The 11,057-nt window shown below is 38.5% G+C and overlaps 1 protein-coding gene across 1 annotated transcript in view; it reads left to right on the top strand.

Annotated features, from left to right (window-relative positions):
* Positions 1-215: 215 nt before the first annotated feature.
* tmeff2a (transmembrane protein with EGF-like and two follistatin-like domains 2a) overlaps positions 216-11,057 on the top strand; it is a 75,811-nt gene continuing 64,969 nt past the window's right edge. Inside the window, exons 1-2 of the mRNA XM_058788233.1 lie at positions 216-1,805; positions 9,325-9,434. Coding sequence (XP_058644216.1) covers positions 1,622-1,805; positions 9,325-9,434 — 294 coding nt within the window. The 5' untranslated portion in view covers positions 216-1,621. The remainder of the gene's footprint in view (positions 1,806-9,324; positions 9,435-11,057) is intronic.

Below are 11,057 nucleotides of genomic sequence, written 5' to 3'. Positions count from 1 at the left end.
GACCTATTAGCAAGACTGTAATTGCTGCTAAAGGAGGCATACTAAATAACTAAAAAAAAAAAAATACATTTGACTCGTTTTTTTTTTTTTTTTTTAAATCATTTGAATTTTTTTAATCCTCTTTGGTTCAAGTCAAACATGAACTAACAATTTTCATGTAGATACTTTTTGAAACACTGTATGACAGGGGCCTCAAAGTATTTGTAGGCTACACTTTATCATCTGCAAACGCGTGTTTCAGTCACAAATTTCCTCGGGTTTATTTTTTAATAAATGCTGTTTGTTTTGATGTTTTGTTAGCCTATATCATGCCATACATTTTAAATGAGGCATAAGGGTCCACATATTTTGTGCATTTCTCGCTGCGACTCTCTCTGGGTGTTTACAGCAGTCTTTAACTTTGCCTCTCCGAATCAGATAGAAATAAGATACTGTAGAGGTTAAAAAATCACTTTGTTGCACCAAGTTCAAGTTTGATCAGGTATCTTGTATTGTCCTATAGGAGCAACGGGCAACACGTTATTGGAATGTTTAAGTGATAGAGAAAACCAGTCTAACGTAAGTCAATAACATACAAATTGCTTGCTATAGAATGTGAGCTATTTTATCATCGTCGATGATCCTTGCGAAAGTAGCTTTTCTGAGACGAAATGTTGCGTCAATAAATGCCGTTAAAAATGCCATTTCGTTTGCTCATCTCATCAACGTGTCTCTGCATTTCCATGTCCACCGCCGAGATCATCCGCGAGCGTCGCAGACAGTCGTGAACTCCGCCTGGTCCCTCGGTTCTCTCGTTTAATGCTGTAAGTCTTTTGTTTAGGACAGGGGGATCATTGCACAACACCGCAAGTTTCCGATCGATTTCTGCTGCCATCGTGCTCAGAGCAGTAGTGCTCAATTACTAAGAAGACTTTCTCGGCATGGCTCTTCGCCCACGCGTTTGCAAACCTAAGCTCTGTAGACTAGGGTACACTATTCTGCACTGGCCGTCGATATGCTCGAGCTGGACCATCGCCTCGCTCCCGAAACTCCTGCATCCCTCTCGACCAATCAGAGCTCGGCATCGTCCCGCCCCTCCCGGTTACTTGAGAACACGTGATCCGAAGCGGTCTGGAAACCTGCCGCTCGCCTTCAGTGCGTTATTGTGGTTCACAGGTACAGAGGAATGGCCCTCCGCGAGACTCTGACAAACTCACGGCTCTCCGCGAGCGCACGGAGTGAGGACCGAGGACAGTCTCTCTAAGCCGCGCCTCAGTGGATGTTGTAACTTCGGCATGTCACTCGAATGGGATATATGATTTTTTGCCCCACTTCTGTTTCTTAAAAACACCCCTTGCGTCTTTTTATTCTTGCCTTGCGTTTTGAGTATCTCGCTTACCCACTTCCCTCCCGATACCATCCCTCCCCCTGTCATCGCATCCAGACCTCTCTCATCCCGCATCTGCACCCTTTTGCTTCGGGCGGATCCTCGCTCTGGTCATCCACAAACAACTGCTTCATGGGGCACACTCCGTCCGTCGGAAAATGTCCCTCTCTTGGCTTCTAAGCGCACCGGCAAAGTTGACAACACAAGGACCAGGGCTGTCGTTGCGCGTCTGCGAGCAGCATCGGGGGAACTGAGATGGGTGTCACGGTGGCGGCGGCCCTACATGAGCCCCGAAGTCCGCACCAGTGGAGCCGGATAGTGGGACACTGGGTATGGATTGCAGTCTTGTCCTTTCTCGCCACTTTCCCGGTGCAACAACTTGGCGCTTTCCCGTCCTCACTCAGCGACTGTCAGACTCCGACTGGATGGAATTGCTCGGGTAAGATGTTCAAGAAGTCCGTTGAAGAGAATAAGGTTTGACGTTCCCTTGGCAACGGAAGACGGTTGTTTATCACATAAGTAGCATAAGTTATGCACCTAAAATGATCCCAATGTGTGGTGGAGCAAGCTTACGCAGTTCACTGCTGCTATAAAGATGCTGAAGACCTGTTTCAGTTAGTTTACTGATGATCAGATCGAGCTGTTTGGTGCGTTACCGTGTAAATAGTTTATTATTTATTTCCTGTTCTTCCTATTCTTACGCGAAATGTAAATAATTCCGTTTTCATTGGAACAAAACTGAATAGTTTTCTCCCCCACAATTCGCCTCAAATAAGTGTAGCATGTAACCCAGTCGATCTATAATCGTTATTATTCACCGCAATAGTCAATAAACTGTCAACTGTTTTTAGATATTGTTTTCCTGCGGTTTAAATGGCTCATTCTTGTTCGCACGGATGAAACCATGATTAGTCTACTAACAGTCGCTGATACCACATTTCCTACATTAATTGACCTGTTTTTCAAGTTCAGTTCGTTCAAAGGAAAAACGGATGCTTCTGCATTAAACACCCTGAAAACCCAAAAACAGGCAGATTAGCCTATCAAATATGAAAATAAGTGGCCAGAAAAGCGGCACTTGTCATCATTCTATCTATATCACCTGAAGTTTCCAAGGAAATTAACTTTTGCTCAGAGTTCTTTATTTTCATGTATGGAACAATATGTTTTTGTTTGTTTGTTTGTTTGTTTTTTGGGTAGAAAAAAGACAAGCATACGGTCCCACACTATCAATTAGCCTATGTTCAGTAGAGAATAACACTAAATTAATCTGCAAATGATTGTAACGTCAAAATTTGTATTTAAAAAAATCGTTTTACCGTGGACAATTTTTAAACTTCTCGTTCCTAAAGTTATAGCTACAGCGAGTGAACAAATGGCGATATTTTGGTCAAGTTTAAAAGCTTGCCGTCTTGAAGAATGCAATGCACGTGTAAGAATCCTTTTAGAAGCCGTGCTTTTCTTGGTATCAATTCCATCAAGTCGGCATAATAATCTGGAGCATCAGTTCATTGTAGACTGGAATATTAAACGGGTTTTGATTTGGATTGCGGCCGACCTCTCACCCTCACTGTCAGAGCGCCGTTCAGATGATTGCGGATGCACGTGAAATAATCATCATGCGCGCCCTGAGGCGCGAGAGACACTCGGAACTCGCCGCATATTTCTGCTCAGTTTCCCGCTGTGGCGCCTGACTATCAATCAGCAGGTTACCGTGGGCAATTAGGTGTCGTTCCAAAACGTCTATCCTTGCCTCTTGCTTGCACTTTGATTATACAACTCATGGCAATGGCATGCACGAGACGTGGGAAGCTCTACCACAGGCATGCCTGAAGGCCACTTTAGTGTTTCCATGATTTACAAAAAGGTGTTGATAATATGATGAAGATGAAGATGCATTTTACTAGTAAACCTTGACTACAAATGCAGTCATACAACCAGTGCAGATTTAAAAAAAAAAAAAAAAAAACATAACACAATTGCCATAATCAAACAGGTTTACAGATAATGGTCTATTCAAACAGGTGTGGCCAGTGTTTGGAATTATAAAGTGAGTTTTTAATAGCAGATATGATTGTCAGGAGTGCCATTTAAAATAATTTAGTGACAGTTATTCAAACAGTTGTCAGCACATTTGACAAGCATTTTGAAAAAGTGTTCTTGCCTGTTTAATGAAAATAAGTGGTTGTTTTAGAACACATTTACAGGATTTTCATATTTCTTAGGTTAGCTGTCCCTTTACAGTATCCACGAATTAGTGAACACAGCAAACAGAATGGCTATATATTTGGACATTGCATTGCAGTGCATTTACAACAACATAATAAGAGAGGAACCTGCACCTATGGCATAAAAACTGAATTTCCAACTGACTGCATGTAGTTTAAATTCCCAGCACAGAATTATGTGCTGAACACAGCAACAATGTCCAGCAAAACAAATGCAAGCCAGCTGTTTAGTCAACAGTCCTAACCTAAGGCCATTGGCAGTGGACACAAGTAGTGTGAATACTTTTGCAAAGTAAGTGCCTTATTACTGAAGTATCTTTTCTGTTCATGATCAGAATTCAGCGTCAACTCTGTAAGCTACTTTGTATCAATTTTATGCTAGCTACTGCCTCAAAGTAAGTCACTGCCCAAAGGGCCGTAAGCTTTTATTTGTATTGTTCATAGATGTCAATAGCTCTCCTTTGGAGAATTTTTTGCAGTGCTGGCTCACCGAGGGCTTTTGCATATCAGCTTTAAAGGAGGCGAGACAAGCACAAACGAAGTAGGCGAGAGGAGACAGCAGACTTTTATGAATTTGAAGAGACACAACAACATAAACTGCCAGTTTTTGGTAGCTCAATTGAAGACTTAAAGGGATAGTTCATTAAAAAAAATTAAAATTCTGTCATTATTTACTGTCCCTCGTGTCATTCCATATCTGTACTGTATGGCTTTTTCTTTCTGTGGAACAGATGTCAATGTTGTTTAGACCATAGCGTTCTCGAAAAGTTCTTTTTTTGTGTTTCACAAAAGAAAGTTATACTGGTTTGGAACAACATGAGGATGAGTTAATAAGTTTCATTTTTGGGTGGCATCGCGAACATTTGCTGTCTGTTAGATGTTTGTTAGAAGGTTTTTTTCATATTAGTTACAAAGTATCCAGATATTTAAAAACACACTTGTTCTACTTCTCTATAAAGAACGGAGAATTCTGAACAGATTCTTTTGTATTACACCTCAAACAAAAGCCAAAAACATTTTCAACTGATAACAATGTCCTGAGGTTTGAAATCCAGCTCTTTAATGGCCAGACAACTGGTCTGATGTCTCACTCACAGGAGCTGTCTACACTTCACCTTTAGAATATTTGTGTCTCTGCCAGCTTGCTTCTTTCAATTATTCACCTCGCTGGCAAGGCAGAAATAACAATCTGCATCTCCCCCGATACTCTCCCGTTTGGCACATTGTGAGATGTAACATTGGCTCACACTTCTCGTTTGTTTTGATAAAATTACAACACTCTTGAGGAGAGCGAGGAGACCTGCAATACCAGGTGTGTGAGCCAAACAAAGTTTCCTATTTCACTGCAGAATGAAGAACCAAGCAGCTGGAGGTAGCACTGGCAACACCCTTAATTTGGACTGTTAGATCTCTATTACTGGTGAGGTGGATGTTGTTGGCTAATTATAATATTGGAGGTGGAATTTTTAATTAGTAGTCTTGTGTTCTTCATGTGTATTTGTAAGTTACGAAGTTCTGCAACACATTCTCTATACTAAATCTGCCCTTCACCTTGTCACTTTTAAGTTACAGCCATAACTCACAACCTATTTGTTTTAAATTGCCTCCATTAGCTACTAAATAGCTATTATGCAAAAGTGGCTAAGCCATAGGACAAATTATGCTGCTCCAAATACCCGTTCAAAAGCTCTTACCAAGGTTATACTGATTATGAATTTTTTTTATAGAATTTGTTGCTTTAGAATCTTAAACGAACGTGGCGGAAATCCCTATGAGGCAGTATGCAAATATTTGGCCTTATATATAATGTCTTAAAGTTGCAATGAAACAGAAATAGCAACAGAGGTTTTCTTCCAGATTGTACCGTACATCTGTATGCAACTAATTATCAAACAAGAAAAAAACAAAAATGTAAGTGTGGGACTTGGTTCTGCCCATCAGTTGATGATTGGATTTTGAGGAAGAGTTTAATCAGCCTAAATGATTGGAGAAGTCTGATGTACATCACCAGAGAGAACTATGTTGATTTCACTGGAAGATCGAATTGATATTTTTGATTAAACATTATGAGGTCTAAAATACAGTATATCATTTTAGTAGTATGTTATGCAGCGTATGAATAAAAAAAAATTAAACCAGTTGTTCACAAAAAAATTCAAAAGACTTTTTTTATTATTAAAATATTTTTGCCTGTAGAGCATCATTGTTCAGGACTGTCTGTTTTTGTGACCATTGGCAGATGAAGAAACTATGGGAAATTATATTTAAAAAAACATTTTTGGTAATATTTAGTGGCACAAATATTACACATATCTTTTAAATAGTGTTTTAAAATATGAAATAATTAAAAATATTTCATTTGTATTGTATTTAAAAATATATATTTATTGATATGAACTTAGCAATGTATTAATGCTACAGGAATAGTATAAATTCTATAACCTTCCTTTAAGTCTGTAATATGTATTCTTGTTCTGAATGTAATGTGTTCCAGAATGTTTTGATGTCAGTATAAGGCTGTTTATGGGGAGGTTAAATATAGTGTTTGCCTTGCTAGTGACAGCTCCAAAAGAATCGACTCTGCAAACCATTGTTGTGGATAGTCATGCATCAACTGTTATCTTATTTACGGCCGTGTGTCATGCAGACTGTTTGCACGTCACATTTTCATATACACATACCTTGAAGTTCATAAGAGTCCTGTGTTTAAACCGAACTGTTTTCGTACTTAGAGAAAGTCTATTTTGGATTCAGGAAGAGTTGCTTTAACTTGTTTTTGTGGGCCGTCAGATAGTAGAGCATCTCAGGATGAAAGATGTAATTTCCTGTTTGGCTGCTCTAATCATTGCTTTGTGACTTCAAGGAATGACTTTGAGGAATTTTTATTGAAATTTTGTTGTCCACACACATACAGTGCTTTCTTCACAAAGAAAAGGAAAACAGATCTTATCTCTCCATGTAGACAGCTACTGAAAGATTGTCCTGCCAGAGAGACTTTAAAGAGAGCAGAACAAAATTCCTTTCCGCTCATGGTAACTCACCCCTGCTCAAAATGCGTATTTACAGTTAATCAAATTATCTGACTGATGTCTTGGTTAAGTTTAAAATGTAGTTAAGCATTTAGAGGCCTTTCAGTGTCCTTGATGAAGAAATTACTGTAATAAAATTGCAAGGATGCCACTGCCTGTTTCCAGAACTCATTTCCTCTAGCGTGACCTGATAACTTTCCTCAGTCTCTGTTTTTACTTTCCTGTCCTAACTTTATATGGCTTTGAAGTTTTTGATGGTCCAGACCAGAAAACATGGACCTCAGGGGGTACATAAGAAGCTTCTTTAGTGTTACGTAAAGGGATAGTTCACCACCACCAAAAAAAAAAGGAAGAAGAAAATTTGTACCAAAACCTTTCTTTTGTGGAACATAAAATATATTTTGAAGAATGTTTCATCTGTCCATCCAATGAATGTCAGTGGGGTCCAAAACAACGCTGAACTCCACTGACTTTCACAGGTCCTGACTTTTGAATCATTCTTAATGTATTGTTTAGTGTGTGTGTTAGAATATCTCTTTTCAAGGTCACTTGGTGTGTTTCTGAAACGGTGGCACCTCATGTGTTGTTTTTTAATGGAATGTGTTTTTTCAGTGTCGCTACAGGATGCCACTGCTTCAGATTAATTAGACTGAATAGAAGGATTTTGTGTCTGGTGAGAGAAAAGCTCCTGTGACTCAGATCTCCATGTTCCTCTCCGATCCATTACACCAATTCCCCCTCCTGCTCCTGTTGCCAAGTGCCTCGTTGAATACTGCATGTTTCAGACATGCACTCAAATGTGTCTACCTGTGTTGCGAGGTCAAACTGTATTATGACACAGTTACAGAAGGGCAGCCAAGCAGTAGAGGTGTGACAAAATGCTTTGCATCTGTATGCCTTTGCAGAGGGAGTGCTTGCATCAATAATGCAAGCAGATGCATCATGCCCGCTCAAACCAAAGAGCAATGTGCCACATTAGATTTGTGAGCCAAATGGATCTTAAATGCAACTTCCAGAACAATTATTTGTATGTTTGATAATAAAACTGTATGACTGATGTTAGTAAAAGAAGTATCTCGAACACTAATTCCATTTCTCAAGTGTTGTCTATACAGTGAAAGTCAGTGGGGGTGCAATGATGTTTGGACAAAAACATTCTTAAGAATATCTTTTTTTGTGTGTTCCACAGAAGAAAGTGATTTTTTTGGTGAATTATGCCTTTAAGGCACCAAGTGATCTAGGACTTCTACTGATGCTGCTTAAAAACTGTGAGGAAAATGTTTTGTTTAAGAAGTATTAGATTCAAATTAAGGCATGAATTCTCATTTTATCAGTAAGCCAAGGGACTGACAATGGTTTTGACTAATTAGCTTTGGCAAATACTCTGACTAGTATTTGTTGCTTCAGTAGGCTGAATTGATTGAATGTCAGTTTATCACAGCTCCTTAAGAACAGATTGTGAACAAGAGGAATTTTAATGAAATATTCCTGCTGCAAAGCATGAACAGCTACTAATTTTACACGAGGGATTTATGCACATACCAAGAGCCGGCGTCATTTCTCAAGGTCTCCAGAACTGAGTCTGAGGCACACAATGTGATTATTGCAACTGTCTCGCAAGACTACTATTCTTTTTTCCCCCTTGTAGCGGTTGAAGTGCATTGATAATTTTTAGCTGAAATGCAAATAAGCCACAAGGTTATGTAAGACATATTTCCACACTGTATGTGGCCCTTTAGCAGGGCCTAAAGTAGCTGCATGTCCTCTGGTGTTGTCGTTACAATGAGCAATGTTCTGGTTCTTTCTAGCTTCCAGGCCTCACCGGATAACACAGGGTAAAAATACTGTGTAGCACTTGCAAGAAGCTTATTTGCTTTGACAGCAAAAATCCCAGGGCACATGAGCGGACCCACTGTTTTGTGTCGTATAGTCTTATTATGATGATATATGGCGCTTTGTGTCGAAATATATGCCGGTAATGTGGAATGTATCATGAGATATTATTCTTTGCGTAATGTTTTTGTCATTTTTATAATATTAAGCAAATGATAGAGATGCTTATTTTTGCATAATTATAAAAGGTATCAGATAAGGGCCGAATTATTTAGTGCCTAATGGGTAAACTCATTATTTTGGGAACTTAATTGTTAAATGAACAGCAGTCAGCTTTTGTACGCTGAATAGTAAAATTAGATTTTGACTCAGCCGTGGCCTGTTTTTGAAACAACTCATCTTAATTGTAATCATCTTAAGGAATCCGTGTGGACTTAAACTGTCTGTGAGCTCTTGATTTTTGATGAAGTGCAATTTTTTCAGAGCCTGTCCGGCTCCTCAGCAAAATAAGAATATTTTGCAGAGCCTGTACTCAGCTTATTATAAAAGCTGAATAAGGTTCTCATGCGGAGATTCAAGAAGTTCACCATGTGCTGAATCTTTATTCCTCCATGAGCACTTGTTTTATTCCCGATAAGAAAATGTCTCAAGAGTAAAATATGGTCTTGGCGAATGGAGGTGCTCATCACAAGTTGATGAACCCTTCTGAAGCCCTGCCAGCCTGCCTGCTGGATTCGTTAGTTCTGCTGACTTATTTTTATCAGAAGTGTTTGAAAAAACATTATCCTGCTTGTGCTGGTTGTGTCTTGACACTGCTGTGTTTATGCAGAAATTCATGATGTTTTTTTGGCTCTTCATGTTGTTGCAGGGGATGATGACCGGGACACAGATCTCTTTCTTTGTGACACCAACACTTGCAAGTTTGACGGCGAGTGTCTCAGAATTGGGGACATAATAACATGTATATGCAACTTCAAGGTAAGAATGAGCCAGCATTGCTAATTCAGGTTACAGGTTACATCAATACGGTAGATTAAATACTTCAAAAATAAAATAACTTTCATTCATTCATTCATTTATTGTTTGTTTGTTTGTTTGTTTGTTTATTGTTCTATTGTTATTTTTATTTGGGACTTGGGCGCAAACCAAATAAAGCTCTTCATAATCTTTCATTGCCACAACATTTCACTTTACTTAAAGTAGAAACAAAACTAATAATAATTTTAATAAATGTATAATGTTCTGACTGGATGAGCCACAAAAAGCAGAACCTTTTAGGATTTCTTTGGGACTCCCATGTTTCTTTGTTGCCCTCATTCGAAATAATGTAAAGCAGTCTCAGTCACCATGAAATCAAAATGACCAAATCTAATTTTCTTAATTTTTTTTAAATTATACATTATACGTTATTTTTTTTAAATACATGACCCCATACTCTTTAATTAAACAAATTAACATTATCATGTGTATACCATTGGGTGGTTATGCAAGGTTGTCCAATACAGAACATCACACTAAAGAAGAATCTGCAAAATCGATGCAGTTGGTTGCCATTCATAGCTGTGCATCACGCCAAAGGCCCTTTCAAGGAAAGTATATAGACGGTCATATTTGCGACGCCTCCAGGCAGCTCAAACAAGACCAAGTCCTATATAAATGAATGGGGGAATCCTGAAATCTCAGATGTGCTGAACAATTAAATTACATATTTCAAATCAGCAACAGAATCTGAAATGAACCGCCCCATGAATGTTGTTTCATATGCTCAAATAGCTTTTAAAAAGTAAATTTTTCAGGCTAGACCAGCCAATGCACATGCTCAGTCATAACGAGCTTAACACTGCACATGTTCATTGGCTGGTCTAGCCTCAGGTTTTTATGGGAACCGGAGCTTCTAACAGCCGCTGCAGTCAATCAGCAATTGGCTCTTTCATTTAGAAGGCGGGACTATTCCGCCATATTGTGTGTTGCAGTTTCTCCCATTCATTAGTAAACCCTTATAAAAAGAAGTTTATTCGAGTGTTCTATTAGTATACTTCTTTTAAACTAAAAAATAGGAAAGTATACTTTTAGTCTGCTTTTTATGTACTTCTCAGAAATGGGCTTTATGTACTTCTCGGAAATATGCTTAAAATGACATTTAAGTATACTTGACTTAAAAATATATTTGAGCTATACTTGTGCTCCGTTGTTATGTGGTAGGGGGCGCTAGTACACATCTTCTGTACAGAATTTCCCCAAAAAAAAAATACAAGCAAAGAAACCTAAACAACAGATGCTTCCAATCCACATGTAACCTAATATGATCATCTGACATAAAACAGCATCAAAACTGTGTAACGTTATGGAATAAAATGTCACCAATGAAGAGGTAATAATGACTGTCAAGCTTTGGGGTGTTGATCGACTCCATCTACGTTTTGATTATCATTCTGAATCCAATTCATAGTCTTTTTTCAGCTTTTTGTTCAAAATGTTGTTTATTTGTTTATTTTTTATTTATGAAACTTACCCACATTCAAGTGTTTAAAAAAAGAATGCATGAAGCTAGAATAAAATGTTTTTGTTTACAAGCAGATACCCTGTTCTTTCTTTTGATGT

This window comes from Onychostoma macrolepis, chromosome 09, assembly GCF_012432095.1.
Source record: "Onychostoma macrolepis isolate SWU-2019 chromosome 09, ASM1243209v1, whole genome shotgun sequence".
In the NCBI taxonomy this organism is placed as follows: domain Eukaryota; kingdom Metazoa; phylum Chordata; class Actinopteri; order Cypriniformes; family Cyprinidae; genus Onychostoma; species Onychostoma macrolepis.
Note: the sequence above shows the minus strand (reverse complement) of the source record. Positions and strands in the feature narration are given on the sequence as shown.